The 23,226-nt window shown below is 45.1% G+C and overlaps 1 protein-coding gene across 2 annotated transcripts; it reads right to left on the bottom strand.

Moving 5' to 3' along the window:
* Positions 1-3,933: 3,933 nt before the first annotated feature.
* Positions 3,934-20,557, bottom strand: XRCC2 (X-ray repair cross complementing 2). 2 transcript variants are annotated; one of them, XM_082257424.1, is made up of 3 exons: positions 20,411-20,557; positions 9,865-9,946; positions 3,934-4,752 (listed from the first exon to the last, which is right to left on the bottom strand). In XM_082257424.1, the coding sequence occupies exons 1-3, from the start codon at positions 20,447-20,449 to the stop codon at positions 4,025-4,027; spliced, it is 849 nt and encodes a 282-aa protein (XP_082113550.1). In that variant the 5' UTR covers positions 20,450-20,557; the 3' UTR covers positions 3,934-4,024. The 2 variants fall into 2 exon arrangements, with proteins under 2 accessions (XP_082113550.1, XP_082113551.1); XM_082257425.1 differs by having other exon boundaries at positions 20,395-20,513.
* Positions 20,558-23,226: the final 2,669 nt, after the last annotated feature.

Here is a 23,226-nt window from a genome sequence, read left to right as displayed (position 1 = left end):
GTACACACCAGGCAGGTCCAAGATACTGTTGTGGAGAAGTTTAAAGCCGGATTTGGATACAAAAAGATTTCCCAAGCTTTAAACATCCCAAGGAGCACTGTGCAAGCGATAATATTGAAATGGAAGGAGTATCAGACCACTGCAAATCTACGAAGACCTGGCCATCCCTCTAAACTTTCAGCTCATACAAGGAGAAGACTGATCAGAGATGCAGCCAAGAGGCCCATGATCACTCTGGATGAACTGCAGAGATCTACAGCTGAGGTGGGAGACTCTGTCCACAGGACAACAATCAGTCGTATACTGCACAAATCTGGCCTTTATGGAAGAGTGGCAAGAAGTAAGGCATTTCTTAAAGATATCCATAAAAAGTGTCGTTTAAAGTTTGCCACAAGCCACCTGGGAGACACACCAAACATGTGGAAGAAGGTGCTCTGGTAAAATGAAACCAAAAATCAAACTTTTTGGCAACAATGCAAAACGTTCTGTTTGGCGTAAAAGCGAAACAGCTCATCACCCTGAACACACCATCCCCACTGTCAAACATGGTGTTGGCAGCATCATGGTTTGGGCTGCTTTTCTTCAGCAGGGACAGGGAAGATGGTTAAAATTGATGGGAAGATGGATGGAGCCAAATACAGGACCATGGAAGAAAACCTGATGGAGTCTGCAAAAGACCTGAGACTGGGACGGAGATTTGTCTTCCAACAAGACAATGATCCAAAACATAAAGGAAAATCTACAATGGAATGGTTCACAACTAAACATATCCAGGTGTTAGAATGGCCAAGTCAAAGTCCAGACCTGAATCTAATCAAGAATCTGTGAAAAGAACTGAAAACTGCTGTTAAAAAACGCTCTCCATCCAACCTCACTGAGCTTGAGCTGTTTTGCAAGGAGGAATGGGCAAAAATGTCTCTCGATGTAACTGATAGAGACATACCCCAAGCGACTTACAGCTGTAATCGCAGCAAAAGGTGGCGCTACAAAGTATTAACTTAAGGGGGCTGAATAATTTTGCACGCCCAATTTTTCAGTTTTTTTATTTGTTAAAAAAAGTTTGAAATATCCAATAAATTTCGTTCCACTTAATGATTGTGTCCCACTTGTTGTTGATTCTTCACAAAAAATTAGTTTTATATCTTTATGTTTGAAGCCTGAAATGTGGCAAAAGGTTGCAAAGTTCAAGGGGGCTGAATACTTTTGCAAGGCACTGTATATCCAAGTTCTAGGTCAACATATGCTCCCATCCAGACGTCGTCTCTTTCAGGAAGACCTTAAATTTTCCAACATGACAATGCCAGACCACATACTGGATCAATTACAACATCATAACTGCGTAGAAGGATCCGGGTACTGAAATGGCCAGCCTGAGGTCCAGATCTTTCACCCATAGAAAACATTTGGCGCATCATAAAGAGGAAGATGCGACAAAGAAGACCTAAGACAGTTGAACAACTAGAAGCCTGTAAGTAGAGGGGAAGCCGCACAGTGGTAAACATGGCCTTGTCCCAACTTTTTTGAGATGTGTTGATGCCATGAAATTCAAAATCAATTTATTTTTCCCTTAAAATGATACATTCTCTCAGTTTAAACATTTGATATGTCATCGATGTTGTATTCTGAATACAATATTGAAATTTGAAACTTCAACATCATTGCATTCTGTTTTTATTCACAATTTGTACAGTGTCCCCACTTTTTTGGAATCGGGCTTTTTATATATATATATATATATATATATATATATATATATATATATATACATACATACATACACACACACACACACATTAGGGATAGACACATCCAATGCAGAGTGACCAGTGCCCCCAAAAATTTAGAGTGACCAGTGCATGGGGATTAGAGCGCCACCTGATTTCATAGAGCAGGGTTCTTCTACCTATGCGGCTTGGGCGCTGTCATATGAAGTCCCGCCTCCTGGACCGGCTCCTATGATAGACATCACCAGTGTTTTATCATAGGTAGGAGCTGCTCCAGGAAGCAGGACTTCGTATGACAGCACCCGCGCCGGGTAAGCAGGAGAACCCTGCTTTTTGTGTTATCAGGCAGCACTCTAATCCCCATGTCCCCTCTGGAGGCAGAAATATTGGTCATATCGGCCAAGTTTGTGGCCGATACCGATACTTGGAAAAAAGTGAAAATCGGCTGCTGATTATCAGCCCGACTTATAATCGGCCGATCCTTACTACACATACATACATACATATATATATATATATATATATATATATATATATATATATATATATATATATATATATAATTAGAGATTAGAGCTATTTGCATATAGGGGAGTGTGTTTTGCTATGAGGTGTGCTTGTTGTGTGTGGTACCAATTTTAATACATGGATTTGTATATTACAATCATTTTTGACAATCAAAGTGACAATTTAATATAATCCAGTAAGTTGCCACATATATGTAGTTTTTTTCCTCTGGTGGTTGGGTTAAATCAGAATATGGTAAACTCAGAGGCAAATCTTCATACTGTGCAAGCCTACTATGCATACTGTATGTGCACATTACAACCAAAGTGCAGAAAATATAAAATGCATGGCAATATAACCACAATATCTGTTGCTACATTTGTTACAGGGGGAACAAGCCTGAAGCTGTTCATATACTCCATTCGTGGCCATCGTTTTAGTTGTAACCCAAGCAGTCAAATTAAATAACAATCATTATCTTCAACACAAATGCCTGGAAAGAAAAACTGAAATACTGTTTTCCTTGTAATATGTTGAAAAGCATACAGAAACGATTGCATGATCCACAAACTATAGTCTTGTTTAGGAGAAGGGAAGTATTTATTCTATTCCTCTTTGATGTAGAGTTTGATTAATGGTGACAACATAATTTGTTTACACAAAAGATGAAGAATAATTATAAATGCACTTATAACAAACAGTCCTGGAGGAAATAAAAGGAGGAAATAAAACAGCAAACAGGTACATTCTGCAGTAGTAAAAGTAGGTCTGGATTTATAAATTAACCATAAATCAGCACACAATGTATAGTGATTTTAATCTTAATAGGTATGAATATACCAAGACATGCAGCAATAAAATAAAGCAGGGGAAACTGTACCATCTGACTAGCGTTGTCTCACTATTCTTTTCTGAACACATTAATTTGGATTCTCAACTTTCCTTGGAGCCCTTAAAAACACCGCAGTGCATTGACCCTTGCCTAGCTGAAGCAGCTGAGGGCTAGGGACCAAGGTTTATTAACAAAAAAAAAAAATCACACAAATTAGATTGTTTAATATTTAAGGTGGATATCTGCGAGAGCTGCAAATCTAAATGATTGTTCAACACCCTCCAAACATGGAGAGGTCCTCGATTTCAGAGTTTCTGGGTTTTCTCTGGACACAGAACTGCAAAAAAGGATTTCATGTATATAGCCACCCACTGGTGAAACCTAATATTGCAGCAAGGCTAAAAACAAGTTGTAGATTAATTGGTCACACGGCCATTCTCCAAGTCAGGACAACATTAGACTAGAGGTCTAGTACTGGAGGTAGTAGGAACTCGATTTGTGTCTTCACACTTGGGAGTCCGAATTGGTTTAAGCTCGGTTTCCACTAGTGCGACTTGCGGTGCAACTTGACACGTCAAGTCGCACAGCAAGTCAAAACCCATTGTTTTCAATGGGGCCCGTTTCCACTGCCGCGGCTTCAGTTGCCGCGACCTCAAAAGTAAATCGTGTACTACTTTTGAGCGCGACTTCCCTCTATATATGAGGGACAAGTCTAACTGAAGCCGCGGTTTACTTTTGCTACGAAGTCGTGCTAGAAGTAGCACGACTTCGTAGCCGCACTAGTGGAAACCGAGGCTTAAGGAGTTCCATTCCTAATTTAAATTTCTTTCAAAGTGCTCTACAATTTAAAAAAAAAAAAAAAAAAAAAAACAAAAAAACAAACTCACAGATACTGTGAAAATTGTTGATGTCTAAAATAAAACATTACAAAAATGAAGAATGCATTATAATAAATACAGAATCAAGAAATAAACTTTACTCCAAAATCAGCTATTACAAACGTGTGTCTAGTAACACTGTTAGTCTTCAGGTGACTGGAGGTTATTGAAAATGTCTGGACATTGTCTGGTTGCATTGCATCTTTTGAAAAGAGGATCCTATGTGTAGTGACATGCTGCCACAACTTACAGAGGTAAGGCTTAAAGTTCAAGATGGGAGCAGCGAGTTCTGTGGAATGAGAAGATCCTTTGTTGACATCGTTAGAAAATTTCTGCATAAGCGTTTGAGTTGAAGCGAAAAGAACCAACTTGTATTCTTTTAGCAGTTTATCAAGAAGCTCAATGCATTTTCTCATGTTCGACTCTTGCTTGGCGATGCTATCTCCCCCATTATTCCTGTCGATCCAGTAGAAGGAAGAAAGGCTATCTATGATTAGTAAGCACAGTGTGGGATGATTGCAAAACATGTTTTCTAGAGAATAAAGAGTAAGAAGCAGCTGAACGCTACTGCTGCAACAGACTAGGAAGAAACGACTCAAACACTCTTTCACTGTCTCTTCATTGCTCTGCGCCAACCTGTGTTCAAGGATAGTCACCAGTCTAAGCATATCAAAGTGATAATCTGTGTCTATGTAGATCACTTCCACCTGTAAACCACTTTCGGATTTGGGCAAGATACACCGTGCAATTAGATGGCAAAACATTTCTGTTTTCCCTGTGCCTTCGGCACCATGAAATTCGATTATATCACCTGTGTAGGAAAGGAGAGCGTTGGTTTAGGGTTTCTTTGGAAAATATCAGATGGTCATTAAAAACATTCTGTAGCCCCCCCTTCTCTTCCCTCTTCCCCCTCCCTCCCCCCCTCCCCCTGACACGTAATTGATATGGTTTGGCTGCTCCTTATTCTCTTCTAGTTGTGTACTTACCCTCCGATTCTAAATGATTGACTGCTTTGTGTTACTGAATACTATGTTGTATTGCTCTTGACACCTGTGATGTGATGGTTATTGTTTATTTACTTAATGCTTCTGTATTGTTACGTTTTCTCTCAATAAGAGCCGGTTCACATACAGGCGACCCGACTTCCCGGGGCGACCTGTGAAGTCGCGGTGCACAGCGCGCACCGCGACCTTGGAGCGACATGCACGGACTTCATATCATTGAAGTCAATGCAGGTCGCTCCAGGTCGCCCCAAAGAAGTACAGGACCCTTTTTCTAAGTCAGAGCGACTTGTGTCGCTCCTATTAGAACGGGTCCTGTGCTAATCTATGGCAGGCGACTTGTCAGGCGACCAAGTCGCCTGACAAGTCGCCCCAGTGTGAACCGGTTCTAAAGCACTCCTTGTTAAAAAAAAAAAAAAAAACATCCTGTAGGCCTAAAATAAAAACACCTCTTTATGCCAATGCTTCCAACAGTGTATCACACTTGGTAGCTAAAAAGGAAGATTTTAAGCCCAATTGAACTTTAAATCAGCTAAATACTTTACAAGTACAATAAAACAAAATGTGATCAAAGTCTAAGGCCCATTGCACATGGGGCCATCTAGTTGCAGTGGACCCATCCTGGCGTTTTACTGCACCCACTTTTAGTCTAGCCCCACTGACTGCAGCCTGGCAAAATCTATGGCATGCTGTGGCAAGATGGAGCTGAATGCTGTACTAAGAGGTACCCGCGTTTAGGGCCTTATGAGTTCAGGGATGAATTTTCTTTTTGCAAGTAGAAAAGCCTGCCCCCTTGCTAGCATACTGGAAAGAAGGACCATTGCGCTCTGTGTGAAAGCAGTGGTTTCTCTGCAGAGGTCTGTCACACCACCTTCTGACTCAGACCTATAAATCCCCAATCAGCAAAGCTCATACTCCCTGATGATTATAAAGCTCTAGTTACGATTTAGAAGGGGGCAAGGCCGACGCCATTTCCTTAAGAAAGCAGCCATGGCCTGAGCTAAAAGGTCTGTTTCCTGTCAGCATGCTGTAGCGAAGGACCTTTGCTTTCAGTGTAAAAGCAGTGGTCTCTCTGCAGAGTTCTGACATGCCCACAGCTAGAGTTCTCCAACCAGCAGGTAGCATGAGCTTTGCTGATTGAAGATCTTTAAGTTTGACTCAGCAGGAAGTATGTCAGACCTCTGCAGAAAGACCACTGCTTCCACACTTAGAGTAAGTGTCCTCATTTGCAGCATGCTGGCAGGGGACAAGCTTTTCCGCTCAGACTGGGGCTGCTTTTACGAAAAATGAAAGCCCCCCCAGAGCTCTCAAATCACAATGGAGCTTTGCTAATCAAAGATCTATAGGCCTGGCTCAGAAAGGGGTGTGACAGACCTCTACAGAGAGAACACTGCTACAGATAGCACTGGTTCCTTATTGCAATATGCGGTCAGGATACGGCCTTTTCTCAAGAAAATGCACTGCAAGACGTTGAACTCCTTTTGTTTTAATACAAGTTGAATATAGTTAGTCAAACTAAACTGAAAGTTTAGTTGGGCTTTAAAGAGGAAGTAAACCCTCCTCTGCAAGTTGTACCTATAGGTAAGCCTATGATAAGGCTTACCTATAGGCACTGTAAATATCTCCTAAACATGTACCGTTTAGGAGATATTTACCTTACATGCAGCCAGTGACATCACTGGCGCATGCGCTCTGAAGGAACGGCCGCTGGTGCCGTTCCTTCAGAGCCCCGTGCCGTGACCGTCGGCTCCCGCGCGTGTGTGTGGGAGTGACGTCACCGCGGCTCCGGCCAATCAGATGGCTGGATGCCGCGATCCCAGAAGACTGGCGACTGGATATGTCGCCCATCATACAGGTAAGCGGGCGGCACGGCGGGGGCTCGTTCTAAGGTAAGTATTTCATAATGAGCTAGTATGCTCATTATGAACCTCTTTTACATTTTTTAAATGTTGCTTTATGAGAAGAAGCTACTAGTATAACTCACAAAGATGCATGAGAAAGTACCCATAAATAGGCAATTACATTTTTGACATGCAATTAATATTGTGCAGAATAATGTTCTATTGCTTGCTGCTAAATGAGGCTTAAAAGAAAGCTGACAGCTTCAGTATTGGAAAATATCACAGCTGGAATATGACTGGTTTGTATGGCCAATGTGAACACTTTCAGATCAAGCCCGTGATTTTTTTTCAGTCAAAATTAACACAATAGTCTTCAGCATCAATCATTCTGCTAGGTACAGGTATTCTTATATGACATTATGCTATGGCCTCAAATTCCTTTTCATGCACCATAGGTTTTCCAGGTTTTTCACATCAGAGTGCACAAGAGACACAGGATCAGTCTCCAGTCCCTCATGGCAGCTCCTGCTTTGCCTTTTGCTTCCAACAACTTGTAATGTTTGTACCAACTACAAACATTAGACTTATTCTACCTGGAGAAGAGACGCTTAAGAGGGGATATGATAGTGATCTACATATCTTAAAATGGTAACTCTTGCATTGGGAGAAAATTTTCACCTAAGGTCTCTAAGGAAGACACGTGGTGTAAGGCATTCTTTTACAGTTAGAGCGTAAGGCTGTGGAACTTTTGCAGTTAATGGTGTCAGTGGGGAGTGTGGATAAATTCAAAAACTTCTAGATGTGCTTCTAAAGTCTCGTACACACGCACCGATTGTTGGCCGACCGATCGGCCGTCTTTTGTCCAGTGTTGTTGTGTTGGTTGAAATGTGCTCTAGATTGCACACAAATATTCTCGGCCAACAACAACCAACTTCAGAAGTGATGTCATGTGCTGGTTAACTTTCCGTGTGTTTTTTCTTCTCTGAGCATGCCCAGTCTTGCTCATCTGATGTTTGTCTGCCGAAATCTGTACTGACTGACGAAAAATCGGCCGTTGTGGTGACGGCCAACAAAAATTTTATAGCATGCACACCAGATTTTGTTCTGCCGAAAAGTCGCAGTCGGTTGTCGGAATCATCATACTAACAAGCCGACAAACGGCCGATCGGATGTTGGCCGAAAATTCACGGCCAACAATCAGTGCGTGTGTACGAGGCTTTAGTCAACACAATGTACAGCAGGGGTCAGCAACTCTTCAATTGTGGGCAGGTGACTGGCAGATTGCGTTCCTTTGCCAACTCCCAAAACCTGGACAGGAGCAGAGGCAGCATTTACTGGAACTGATCCCCTGTTTTTTCCTCTGGCAACTGAAAGCTGGCTTCTTCTCCTCCTCTCCCTCCCACCGGCATTCAGCTGCCAGCAGAGGAAAATAGAGAGGGTAGTTTCCAGTAAATGCTGCCCCTCTGTGTCCAGGTTCCCCTTCCTTATTCTACCTGTACCCCCCCCCCACCCCCACAGTGCTGCTGGCCCCCTCTTCTCCTTTCTAGCCAGGGATCTTCAGGATTGAGAGCAGGGGGAGGGGCCAGTACATATGTCATTTACCAGCCCCTTTTTCTGAATAAATACAGTGAGTGATTGGTACTGATCATGTACAGTGTTCATTTATAACTGAAGCATATTAAAATGTGTTTACTATTCTTCAGCTTGTGAATGAACAGGAAGACTTTTCAGAGCTCTTCCTGTTCCTTCATTCTGTACAGCTGAGGCTGCAGTGATGATGGAGATTAAGGGCTGTGTTCTCAATCTTCTTTTCTCGGTCTCAAAAGTGAGACATCAGGGGTCTTTTTAGACTCCAGATACTTCACCAACGCCCCCAAACAGGGCTGCTAAAAAATAGAAAAAAAAACCCAAAAAAAACTGTATTTTTTTAAGAATTTACCGTAAAATCCTTTTCTCTGAAGTTCTTTGCTCTTCTTATTCATAGACTCATAAGGTTATGCTCCTCCTTCTAGGGATAGACACAAAAAAAAAAGACTTGTCCACACCTATGGGGGCTGTCCCAGCAGGCATAACCCTTCAGGCTCTGCTAGTCTCAAACAGTTTGGTTGCAAGCAGTGTTAGAAAGAACCCCATAACTCAGAAAGGGAGGCGGGTGCTGCGTCTGTCGATGAACTTCAGGGAAAAGGATTTTACAGAAAGTTCTTACAAAAATACAGTTTTCTCTATCGTTCATCGACAGACGCAGCTCTTCTTATTCATAGACTCATAGGGATGTCCCAAAGCAGTATATCATGAGGGGTGGGAACAAGACAAAAAAACTGAATTCCCCAATGGCTAAGTAGCCTACCAGGTAGAACAGAACTCAACCAGGAACAACTGGAGCTCACCCGGAAACAATGGAACCCTCAAAGAGAAACCAATGAATTCTCTTTTAAACTGCAGCCTGCAAAACTTTACGTCCAAAAGAAGCATCTGTGGATGCCAACACATCTACCTTGTAGAATTTAGTGAACGTATGCACAGACGAACAAGTTGCAAACTTGTAACACAGATATCTGATGGCGAAAAAATCCAAGAGACACTCAGCGCTCTCATAGAATGACTGTTTGAGACTAGCAGAGCCTGAGGGGTTATGCCTGCTGGGGCAGCCCCCATAGGTGTGGACAAGTCTTTTTTCCGCCTAGTGTCTATCCCTAGAAGGAGGAGCATAACCCTATGAGTCAATGAATAAGTAGAGCTGCGTGTGTCAATGAACGATTGAGAAATGTAAAATTTACTGACAAAGTTCACTGCCTTACTGACTGACACCATCCACTGTGCTACTGACTGTCCACTTTTAAGGTATGCTAAAAAAGGGAGCCAAACCCTGGTGATCTTTGATTGCTTTCATGTTGTTCAGGTAGATCTCCACATCTCAAAGGTTGCCTATCCCTGATGCACAGGGATATGGAAAATAGTAGTGACATAAACACACACAAACTATGGTTGAACTGGATAGATTGAGGTCTTTAGTCAACCTTACCAACTATGTACTATATGCAAAAATAAAAGATCAATAATAACATGCATACAAATATTTACCATGAACTGGACAGTCTACGCTGGCAAAAAGTAATGGCTCAAGTTCTTTAAGTGATGCTCGACCTTCCAGTCTTGCAAGCAACTAAGGAAATAGAAGTGAGAACAATAATTAGTATAATTAAATATAGAAGTCTGCTCTACTGTATATCATTAAAGGGCATTTTATACAAGAAAGGAAGACCCAAAATCCACCAAAAACGGTCACTAGAGCAAGTCTTAGTTCTGGAAATTAAAGTGATTGTAAAGTCTCATTTTTGTTTCTATAAAAATAACGAACACGGTGTACTTACCTGCTCTGTGCAGTTGGTTTTGCCCTGAGCACCCTGGATCCTCCTCTTCTTGGGTCCCTCTTTGGCTCTCCTGGCCCCTCCCTCCTGTTGAGTGCCCCCACAGCAAGCAGCTTGCTATGGGGCACCCAAGCCAAGCTGCAGCTCCGTGTATCCATTCAGACACAGAACAGTGGCCCAGCCCGTCCCCTCTGTCCTGATTAGCTCAATGACTTTGACTGACAGCAGCAGAGCCAATGTCACCACTGCTGATTCTCAGCCAATCAGGAGGGAGAATCCCGGACAGCCGAGGCATTTATGGACATCGCTGGATAAAGATGGGGCTCAGGTAAGTATTAGGGTGGCTGAGGGGGGTTGCTGCACAAAGAAGACTTTTTATCTGAATGCATATAGTTAAAAAAACCTTTTGCCTTTACAATCACTTTAACAATGAATATATTTTGACAAATGGGGAGAATCCAGTATACCACCATGTTTATTACAGCACCTGATATGGAGAAATCAAACATTTGGTGGGTTAGCTAATTCCAGCAATTTGCAGCTACACAGAGACAGGTTTTGTAAAAGTTACCTTGACATGATCTGACAAAACGAGTAATCTGAAGTTATCTTTAGTGAAAACTGAAAATCAAAATGATCAGCAGATCCAGCGATAGAGACAGCTGACGTTATGTGTCATTCTTGGGTGTTCCTCCAAGGGCTCATTCACACTGGTGAAGTCTGTTGAAGTGTACTGAATTGCACCACAACAAATCTAAAATCACACCTGCTGCATTTTGTTTTGTACTGCAGTTCACCGCAATGCATGTTAGTACGTTGCTGTATGTTGCAGTGCGCTATGCGGAGGTTTTTGGAGCGCCATTCAGAATGAATGACACTGCAGTACACTAACATATGTAACGTTTCAGCGCAATGGTAAAAATGGGTCCTAAAAGTTTGGCCCCACCCCTTCCAAGCCCTGAGCCTTCCTATTGGTTAGTGAGACTGTCCATCACATTAAAGAAGCAGTAGAGAGTCTTAGGAGGGAGGGAGGGAGTGGTGCCCGGCTCTAAGTGATTCAGTTGATCATTTCTCTGATTCTACTTCTCTTTTTGACACATGGTTTTAGGAGAAGGTGGCTCACAAACTGTGCCATCAAACTGTGATGCAACTGGCAAATTCTTACCCAGCCTCACCTGAGTGCTTTAACTCTAATTATTAGAAAAAAAAACCCTTAGCTTCCCACTTAGCCATTTATGACTCTTGTGGCTGATACTTCCACCAGTTAAAGAAGGCCTAGTAGTGTTTGATGAAAACACAGTGTCATAGCGAACACTGCTACAATATGATTGTAAAAAAGTAGATTAAGTCCGTTTCACACAGGCTTCAGCTGGTATAGAAACAGTGTGAACAGCAAGATTTGATAAAGCATTTGAAGAGCTTTCAGCATGCTTTGTTGAAGCTTTTAAAGTACCATTCAACTCTAGATTGTAAATGCTAAAACACAGATCCTAATGGGAGTGTTGACTGCCATTTTACACAAGCTGCTAGCAGGCTATCAACAAGTTTTTCAGCCTGCTAGCAGCTCATTTGAAGTGGCAATCAGCACTCCCATTGGGATCTGTGCTCAACACTCACAAACTTTACAAACTGCAGTTCAATGGTACTTTAAAAGCTTCCATATAGCTTGCTTAAAGCTCTGCAAATACTTTGTCAAATCTTGCTGTTCAGAACTGTTTTTTTACAAGCTGAAGCCCCCCATGCGAATCAGGCCTTAGGGTGGCTGCTGTAGTTTTGTAAGCTAATTGCAGGAGTGCATCTTTGCAGGATTTTTTTTTTTTGAAAATCTTTTTATTGGTATAAAACAGAGAAAACCAACAACACAATACAATAAAACAAAATCAACATTGGTGCATTCAGTCAATTACATGGCACAGAAAAAGTAAACACAACACTGCCATTCACAATACTATTGCGTAGGTATACACTATTTCACTGCCTTGAACAAGATGTTCTCCAGTTTCTTGTGGGGCCCCCGCCCCCCCAGATATAAATTTGCCACCCTTATGCGCCCTCTCTCCCAGGGGGGACTGGCTTTCTTTGCAGGATTTAAAATCCTCAGCTCTCCCAAGATTATATGAGAAATCTGAGCAGTGTTAAGGCCCGTACACACGATACGAAAATTTCGTCTGACAAACGATCTGCCGATTTTCGGATTGTTAGTATAGTGCTTTCAACAGCCGATTACGAATTTTGCGATGACAAAAACTGGATGTGCAGGCTATAAAATTTCTATCGTATGTCAACACACCGTCCGATTTTCGTTTAATTAGTACAGTTTTCGTCCGAAAAAAATCGTAAGAGCAAGACTAGGCATGCTCAGAAAACGAAAGAAGACATACAAAACAATTCAACACATGACATCACTTCTGAAGTGGAATTCTGTCGTATGAGAATTTTCGTATGAAAGTAACCTCTTCACTTTCCATATGAGACTAGCATGCAACAAAAAACAGAGGAAAGATTGTTTGATAAACTGATCGTGTGTACGAGGCTTTACTCTCACATAGGCCAAAAGACAGGAAGCTGGGTAGAACGGGAGTAGGTGACAGAGGCTCCTTAAATCCCAACTCTCACCCTTGCACCCTGTATAGATACAGGCGCGCACATGAGCTGTTCTGAATGCAGATAGTTTGTGTTCGTGGCTGCACACCTGCATCACATTAGGATGAGTCGCTGTGTCTGTGCAGCCGTGCATCCTAATAGACCGCACACGGCACCTGAAAGTTACAGAAGCTTAAAAACAAACAAAAAAAACACAACAAAACAGTCCATTCGCACTATATAGGCATCATCGCCTATGTGATCAAAGCCTGGCAAGGTTGACAGATCTATCCAGTTCGACCTGCTTGTGTCACTATGACATGCCATACCTTTGTACATTGTGTTACCTGAGAAGGACATCTAGCAGTTTTTTATTTTTAAAAAGAGAAGTTCTGCATCTTTTATTTTTTTTTCAAGAATCATACTTAGTGGGGATCGAAAGTTTGGGCACCCCAGGTAAAAATTTGTATTAATGTGCATAAAGAAGACAAGGAAAGATGGAAAAATCTCCAAAAGGCATCAAATTACAGATTAGACATTCTTATAATATGTCAACAAAAGTTAAATTTTTATTTCCATCATTGACACTTTCAAAATTACCGAAAACAAAAAAATGGCATCTGCAAAAGTTTGGGCACCCTGCAGAATTTATAGCATGCACTGCCCCCTTTGCAAGGCTGAGACCTGCCAGTGTCATGGATTGTTCTCAATCATTGTCTGGGAAGACCAGGTGATGTCAATCTCAAAGGTTTTAAATGCTCAGACTCATCTGACCTTGCCCCAACAATCAGCACCATGGGATCTTCTAAGCAGCTGTCTAGAAAACTGAAACTGAAAATAGTTGATGCTCACAAAGCTGGAGAAGGCTATAAGAAGATAGCAAAGCGTTTTCAGATGTCAATATTCTCTGTTCAGAATGTAATTAAGAAATGGCAGTCATCAGGAACAGTGGAAGTTAAAGCAAGATCTGGAAGACCAAGAAAAATATCAGACAGAACAGCTCGCAGGATTGTGAGAAAAACAATTCAAAACCCACGTTTGACTGCACAATCCCTCCAGCTCTGAGAACTGGTGACTCTCAGTCAGCAGCTCTTCACCCCCCCCCTCCCCCCCGCTTACTGGAGCATTGGGCTATGGAGCGGGCAGGAGCGGCCAGCTCAGGTTCTCAGCAGCTCGCTGAGAGGCTGAGGGTTGTGGGCAGATCCTGACCATATTTTTGTGATCTTGCCCCAGCCTGGACAAGCTCTGGCCTAGCCTGGACAGGCTTCATTCTGCTGTCTGCTGAAAATGGGTCACAGGATTGCAGAACAAACTATAGCAGAAGTACAGCCAAACCAGCTTTGTACTTCTCCTTTAAGTTATCCACACTCTCAGCTGATACCACTAACTGTGGAAGTGAGTTCCTTCCTTATGCAGTTTTAAATGGAATTAAACCTACTGATTTCAGTTTTAAAATACAGTTACATTCCCACTGTCCTAAGTGCTTGTGCTCTCAACCAAACTGCCAAACCATCAAATGGCTGGTGTCATGACTGATCACATGTGCAGCACCATGGCAGTTGAAGACCAGACGCTAATGGCGGCTTCCTTGGTTTAAAAGGATGTGAGGGTTTAGTTCCGCTTTAAGATTAAACCGCTTCTCCTCGAACGTCATTATGTGGCTGCATATGGACACACCTGTGGGGAGAAGCTTGAAAATGTATTCCTATAAGGCTCAGTTCACCACACAACGTTCATAGGAACTGCAGTGGGTGTCAATGTTAAGTTAACCACATCCCAAAACGGTTCGCAAAATGCAGTGAAATGGACAGAATCAGATCACATAAGTGGGAACACCCAATACAATCCGATTCCAGGGTGGAGAAAAACAATTATTTTAGTAAATATAAACTGCTAAATACCTTTTTTCCATCAGCAGTATATAGGAGTCTTCAGACTTCTATCAGTGTCTGGTTAAAGCTTCTAGGAGAAGTTTTCATTTTACTCTAACTGTCCTATCAGGCTACAGGACCCCTGACCCTCTGCCTGGACAGTGCTGATTGGCCCTGTGCTGATCACATGCACCCTCCCAAGAAAAAAATAAAAATACACACCAAACTGAGCATGTGCAGCCTGTCCCTTGGCATCTTCTCTATCAGGAGAGGGATTGGGGTAGTGGAAGAAGGGGAGGATCAAAGAAGACAGGATCAAATAGCCTGTTTACATGCAGAGGATTAACCCCTAATGTTCGACAGTGAGTATAACAAGCATGCTTTACTGCATATACAGACTGTGTTTACAGTTGTGGGTTAAGTAACACTTTAAAAGTGGAAGTTTAGCTCAACCTCCTCCCTCCTCTGTGATCATTGGATTATTCTTTGAGTAGGTACCTATTCCTGACAGGTGCCTGCTCTTACTTCTGCTGTTCTTCCCTAGGTGAGATTAGCAAAAGTTCACCCCCCCCAACCTCCTGGGACATGTCACATGTCTCAGGAGGCTGCGGGACCAGTCTGAAAGCATCACATGGTCTTGCAGATGCACAACGGGAGCTGGCTGTGGGACATCAGAAAGTCCAACCTGGCTTCCCACAACCAAGATGGCAGCCCCAAGATCTGAAGACCAGGGAAGCACTGGATTGGTAAGTGTCTGCTAAAATTCAGCAACTATAGTATTTGTAGCCGCTTTAAATTTTTTTTTTTTTTTAAAGGAGGACCAAAAATTGGATTTTTGACTTACCATAAAATCCATTTCTCTGATGTTCATTGACGGACACAGCTCCTGCTTCTTCTTAACCACTGGGTTATCCTGCCCCCTACAGGAGTAGGACACTAGGCAGGAAAAGAAAAACTTGACTTCGCCCTATGGGGCAGTCCCAGGGGGGTATACTCCCACTTCCTGCTATAAGGGAAGCAGTTTTGTTACAAGCAGTGTCAGAAGAAAAAACCCAACTCCATAGAGGGACGGGTTCTGTGTCCAACAATAAACATCAAAGAAATCGATTTTACGGTAAGTCAAAAATCCCATTTTCTCTTTCCTTCATTGACAGACACAGCTCCTGGTTCTTAACCATTGGGATGTCCCAAAGCAGTGTCAAACATGAGGGGTAGGAAACAGCAGAAAAAAATTCCCAAGTCTAACCGTAGCCAACCAGGTAACATGGAGCTCAACCTGAAAAATAATACACCCTCAAAGAGGACCAGGTCCTCTAAACAGCAGCCAGCAAAAACCTTGTGGCCAAAAGAAGCATCGGCAGATGCCAACACATCCACTTTACAAAAACTTTGTAAAAGCGCGCACCGATGACCAGGTGGCCGCCTTGCAAACCTGCATCACTGACGCTTGATGACGGAAAGCCCGGGAGACACTAAGCGTCCTAGTAGAGTGCGTCTAAACAGGGAAAGGAGGAACCTGACCCCTGATGCCTGAACCACCATCTGATCCATCTAGAAATGGTCGCCGAAGAAGCGGACAACCCTTTGTGATCCGTCTGTGAGCACAGAGAGTGACTTCCTAAAAGACTCATTAGCTGCCAGGTACACCCTAATTGCCCAGACCACATCCAAAACATGCAAGGCAATTTCCTTCAAATGTTTAGGCCTGGGACACAGGGAAGGCAACAGAATGTCTTCATTCAAATGATAGAGACCACCTTAGGAAGGAATGACAGATAGAGGCAAAGCACCACCTTATCCTTGTGAATCACCATAAGGTGAACGATAGAATAGCACCGTCAGTTCCGAAACCCTGCATGCAGAGGTAATATCCACCAAGAAGGTCACCTTCTGAGGCAGCGTAAGCAAGGAAACCTCCCGAGTATTTTCAAAGAGAAGCTTCAGTAGAGCTGAAGCAACACATTAAGATGCCAGGGCGGCAACGGAATCTGCACTGAAGGAACCAAATGTCAGACACCCTGGAGAAAAGGTACGCACCAGGAAGTGTGTGGCCAAAGGTTGTTGGAAAAAGACCGCCAAAACCAGATACCTGACCCTTGATGGTACGCAAGGCCAATTTCTGTTCAACCCCCTGTTAAAAGGAAAGTTAAGATGTGATCCACCCCACTGAGAAGGAGAGGGGATGGACCCCAAGACACTCACATGACGCAATGCAAGTCTTCCACGTACGATGGTAGATCTTCCTAGAGGCAGATTTCCTAGCTTTTAAAAGCTTAAGAATGACTGATTCAAGCAAACCTCCATCCTTCAGCACCTGGCGTTCAACAGCCAAGCCGTTAAAGCCAGCTACTGTAAAGCAGGATGGAAGATTGGTCCTTGGGACAGCCGATCCTCTCAGAGAGGAAGTCCCCAAGGAGCATCGACGACCAGCCATACCAGATCGGCATACTAAGACCAGCGAAGCCAGTTTGGAGCCACTAGAATGACTGGAATCCCTTCTGCCTGAATCCTGCCAGGAGTCGTGGCAGAAGTTTGAGAGGGCTGGAACGAATCATTCAGCCCACCTTAAAAATGTCGGCTACTTACCGAGCCGCCAGGACACTTCTTGTGCCCCCTTGGTGATTGACATAGGCCATGGCTGTGGCATTGTCCGAAATAATTTGTACCGGACACTCCTGAAGATGATTGTCCAATAAGCCAGACAAAGTCTGATCGCTCGGAGGTCCAGTACACTAATCGGCAGTCTGGGCTCTGCCAGAGTCCAGTCCCCCTGAACACGTCTCTGCTGAGGACGCCTCCCCACCCGGACAGGCTGGCAACCGTGGAGACAGCCGTCCAGTACAAGAGGAGAAGGATTTTCCCTGTTGAAGTGCCGGAGAGCGAAGCCACCTCTAGAGACCGTGGATTCTTGATCCATTTAACCAGAAACTCTTTAGCAGAGAACTTGTGTGGAACTGTGCAAACAGACCGCATCGAGCGTGGACACCATCAAGGCCAGCATGTGCATGCAAGCCCCGAGGGAGGACCGTCTGCTGAAAAACAGAAACTGAATTGCCTCCTGCAATGTCTGGAGTGTTTCCTGAGGAAGAAACTGGAGGAAGAAACGGAGGCCGAGTCCAGAGTCAGACCCAGATAGTCCAGTTTTTGTGGACAGAACCAAAGTAGACTCCTGAATGTCCAGGATCCAACCGATCTCCCTCAGAGCAATCTCCAGTAGTCCATCAGAGCAGTCAGAGACTCTGCTTGCAGAAGATCCTCCAGGTACCCCAGTACCGTCAATGAACAAAATCTTTTTTTTGACAGCAGGTACCTATTTCTGACAGGTACCCGCTCCCACTCATCCTGCCTAGGTGAGAATAGCAGAAGTTCAGCCCCCACCCACAACCCCAGGAGGCTGCAGGACTAGTCTGCATGTGCAGTGCGTCTCACGCATGCACGGGGGGAAGCCGTCTGCGAAAAGGCAGGAAGTCACAGCCGGTGTTCTATCAGAATAGCGCTACCCATCAGAACATGCAACAGAAGTGACGTTGCAAACAAAATTGCTTACTGCACATGCCCTATGCATTCCAACATGGCCGCTATGTGTTTCAATAGATTTCCTAATCTGACAGCACATGAAGGCGGCAGCAGACATCTTCTTACACCCAAGCAAGTTTTAAATTTCACACCTATCTTAGCTTAAACCTATCTTAAACTCTTTATATACTAAAATAGACTTTTTCACCGTGACCGAGTGAAATAGTCTATTTCACTATATAATCAGTTTGACGCTGAGCAATGCGGGGTGTACCAAGATGGCCGTCTATACCTTCTACCTGCAGGCTTGTTGCAGTATATACTAGAATAATAAAAATGTAATCTTGTATTTCAGGATATAAGGTGAGTTTACTGCTAAAGTGTGAAACTGAAGAAACCGAAGACTGCCGCCTTAGTGTTCTGTCACATTAGAAAACCTATTGGAACGCATAGCAGCCATGTTGGAATGCATGCCGCTTGTGCAGTAAGCATTTTTTTGCTGAGAACATCACTTCCGTTAGAATACTGATACTCAGACAATGTGACAGGACACTGGCTTCCCACAACCAAAATGGAGGTGTCTGGGATCTAAAGACTGGCGAAGAACCAGTTGGTGTCTGTGTATTAACCACTTCCCGCTCGCCCTATAGGCGATTGACTGCGGGAAGGTGGTTGCATTAACCTGACTGGATGTCATCTAACGGCGGCAGGATAAGGCGATCGGTGATGCTGCGTGTCACTCTGACACACCGCATCTCCGATCTCGGTAAAGAGCCTACTGACATGGGCTCTTTACCATGTGACCAGCTGTGTCCAATCACAGCTGGTCACATAGTACACAGGAAGAGCCATTGATAGGCTTTCCTTAGTTTGTGCCTGACAGACACGAGTAGAGGAGAGCCGATCTGCGGCTCTCCTGACAGGGGAGGGTCTGCACTGGTAATCAGAGCATTTATTACCAGTGCAGACCCTAGGAGGGGGGGTGTGCCACTAGAACCACCAGGGATGCCCACCCATGACCCCAGGGATGCCCACCAGGGATGGCAATCAGGGCTCAGGGAGCCCGCCAGTGCCCTCCCCATCAGTGCTGGCAGCTAGTGCCCTCCCCATCAATGCTGCTCGCCAGTGCCCATCATTGCCATCTATTAGTGCCACCCACCAGTGCCCATTATTGCCTACCAATGCCACCTATCAGTGCCCATCAGTGCCACCTATCAGTGCCCACCAATGCTGCATATCAGTGCCGCCTATTAGTGCCGCATATTAGTGCCACCCCATCAGTGCCTGTCAGTGCGGCCTCATCAGTGCAGGAACAAAAAAACTTATCTATTTACAAAATTGTATAAACAAAAAAACGTTTCTTTTTCAAAAACTTTTCTGTCTTTTTTTATTTGTTAAGCAAAAAAAAAAAAAACCTTGCGGTGATCAAATACCACCAAAAGAAAGCTCTATTTGTGGGAAGAAATGACAAATTTGGTTTAGGTACAATGTTGCATGACCACGCAATTGTCATTCAAAATGCAAAAGCGCTAAAAGCTGAAAATTGGCCTGGGCAGGAAGGGGGTGAAAGTGCCCAGTATTGAAGTGGTTAAAAGCCAGCAGCTACAGTATTTGTGTTTTTTTTTTTTAATAAATGACTGAAGATCCTCCTTAGCCTAAAAATACCCTGTAGAAGAATAGGAATACTCACCCTTATGGCGGCGTGTTGAATCCTTGCTCACGTGCAGAGCTCCAAGCGATCTCCTACACTTTTAGGGTGTGTTGGATAGTGTCCCCTGCTACTACTATGGTTCCTTCCACTAACCCCTACATCAGTACAGGACACCACAGTGAGGTAGGGGGTCAGTGGAAGGAACCATAGCGGACAGTAGTGAGGGGACACACCCTGCGGTAACACTCAGAACTCAGCAGGAGTGTGAACTGTGAAGACTGAATGCACCACCCAGGGGAGAATTCCTCATCTCCTGGGAGGGGGATGCACTGACAGCTCCATCTAGTGGCTGATCTACAGATCTCTATATAACATATGGCAGTTGACAGATCATGTGATGACATTCAGCATGGCAACTTCCTCCTGAACCCCGCCAGTCCCTCTCCCCTGGCAGCAGTGCACGGTGCTCTGAACTTTGGTTGTACATCTCCACAGCTATGTGTGCCCGCCCACTTCAACCCAGGGGCGGAGCACTGACACTTATCCTCCATAAGACCACACTCAGGGGAGGAGCGCTATTGGCAGCACATTACCACAGGAAGGCGCCGCCCCCCCTGCACACCTGAGTCACCATTCACCTGAGTGCCGGACTCCGCTCTCCGCGCTCCCTCGCTCATTGTCCGCGCTAAGCTCGGCGAGCACCAGCAGCCGATATCACTGGCATTGCACCTTGGTCTCGCGAGACCTAGATGCAGCCAATCAACGATCAGGCCTCACTTCCTGGCTATGTGGGCGGAGTCTAGTGCCAGAGAGGCGAAGTTTACTAATGATCGAGGTCAGGTCAGGCTGAGAGGGCGGCTCCCAGGCAGTGACAGCGGAGACGGATCACGCTGTATCACTCCGCGAGGACTCCCTGACGTCAGTATCGTGCCGTCTGACAGGGAGGGCGGGGCTTAGCGTTTATCCCGCATGATAGACTTTACCAATACTGGAGGGCGGGGCCCAGCAGAGCGTTCTAGACTGGAGGGCCTCACTGAGTGACAAGAGGGGCGGGACTTTTAGCTTATGGGGAGAGTAACTGATAGGTGGGCGTGGTTTTCTGCTGTTTACAGGACTGTGTGTTAACCACTTGCTTCCCAGGCCAATTCTGACACTTCGCTCCTACTACGGTACTACTTTTTTTTGTAGTACTATTTACTTTTTTCGCTAGAAAATTACTTAGAACCCCCGAACATTATATATATATATATATATAAATATATATATATATATGTTTTGGCAGAAACCCTATAGAATAAAATGATGGGTGTTGCAATTTTGTATGTCATACAGTATTTGTGCAGCGTATTTTTAAACGCATTTTGTTTGGAGAAAAAAAAAAACACTTTCATGAACTAAAACAAAACGCTAGTTAACCACTTAAGCCCCGGAGGATTTGGCTGCTCAAAGACCAGGGCCTTTTTTGCGATTCGGCACTGCGTGATTTTAACTGACAATTGCGCGGTCCTGCCAAATGAAATTTACGTCCTTTTTTTCCCCACAAGCAGAGCTTTCTTTTGGTGGTATTTGATCACCTGTGCCATTTTTACTTTTTGCGCTATGAACAAAAAAAGAGCGACATTTTTGAAAATTTAACAATATTTTTTCCCATATATGAAATTCCCCCCAAAAAATGTAAAAATCAAAAATTTTTAACATTTTAGGCCAATTTGTTTTCTGCTACATATTTTTGGTGAAAAAATCGCAATAAGCGTATTTTGATTGGTTTGCGCAAAAGTTATTGCGTTTACTAACTACGGGACAGATTTATGTAATTTTTATTGTTTTTTATTCAACTAGTAATGGCGGCGATCTCAGACATCCCAAGTCTCCCGCAAGTCGCGGGAGACTCCGGCTTTCCACCCTGAGCTCACGGACACCCGCGAGCTCAGAGCAATGTCCCGGCTCTGCGTGTGAGTCAGATGACTCATCGATGCAGGCAGAAGAGTGTGTCAGCAAGCCTGCACGGAGCCGAAGTAGATCCGGCTCACAGGCGGAGTGATATGATTCATGCACTCCGCCTGTGGGAGGAGCTGCAGCGAGCAAGCAGAGGCTTTGCTCTCTACTACAGCCACATCTTATACTCCAGGAGGCATTTTGGCGCGCGGGGGGACCAATCATCGTGACACCCCACTCTGTGACAGACACAGTGACCTAACCTGAGAGCAGCACCAGAGAGCCAGCACCTGAGACCAGTACCAGTGACCAGGCCAGTACCAGCACCAGTGGACCAGACCAGTACCAGCACCAGTGGCCAGTACCAGCACCAGTGGACCAGACCAGTACCAGCACCAGTGGCCAGTACCAGCACCAGTACCAGCACCAGTGACCAGCACCAGTGACCAGGCCAGTACCAGCACCAGTGACCAGACCAGCACCAGTACCAGCACCAGTGACCAGGCCAGTACCAGTACCAGCACCAGTGACCAGGCCAGTACCAGCACCAGTGACCAGGCCAGTACCAGCACCAGTGACCAGGCCAGTACCAGCACCAGTGACCAGGCCAGCACCAGTACCAGCACCAGTGACCAGGCCAGTACCAGCACCAGTGACCAGGCCAGGACCAGCACCAGTACCAGCACCAGTGACCAGGCCAGTACCAGCACCAGTGACCAGGCCAGTACCAGTGACCAGGCCAGTACCAGCACCAGTGACCAGGCCAGTAACAGCACCAGTACCAGCACCAGTGACCAGGCCAGTACCAGCGCCAGTACCAGCACCAGTGACCAGCACCAGTGACCAGGCCAGTACCAGCACCAGTACCAGCACCAGTGACCAGGCCAGTACCAGCGCTAGTACCAGCACCAGTGACTAGGCCAGTACCAGCACCAGTACCAGCACCAGTGACCAGGCCAGTACCAGCACCAGCACCAGTGACCAGGCCAGTACCAGTACCAGCACCAGTGACCAGGCCAGTACCAGCACCAGTGACCAGCACCAGTGACCAGCACCAGTGACCAGGCCAGTACCAGCACCAGTGACCAGACCAGCACCAGTGACCAGGCCAGTACCAGCACCAGTGACCAGGCCAGTACCAGCACCAGTGACCAGTCCAGCACCAGTACCAGCACCAGTGACCAGGCCAGTACCAGTACCAGCACCAGTGACCAGGCCAGTACCAGCACCAGTGACCAGCACCAGTGACCAGGCCAGTACCAGCACCAGTGACCGGGCCAGCACCAGTGACCAGCACCAGTGACCAGGTCAGTACCAGCACCAGTGACCAGGCCAGTACCAGTAACAGCACCAGTGACCAGACCAGCACCAGTACCAGCACCAGTGACCAGGCCAGTACCAGCACCAGTGACCAGACCAGCACCAGCACCAGTGACCAGGCCAGTACCAGCACCAGTGACCAGACCAGCACCAGTGACCAGTACCAGCACCAGTGACCAGGCCAGTACCAGCACCAGTG

Source organism: Pelophylax lessonae, assembly GCF_965119305.1.
Source record: "Pelophylax lessonae genome assembly, chromosome: 5".
Classification (NCBI taxonomy): Eukaryota; Metazoa; Chordata; class Amphibia; order Anura; family Ranidae; genus Pelophylax; species Pelophylax lessonae.
This window is presented reverse-complemented; position numbering and strand designations above follow the sequence as displayed.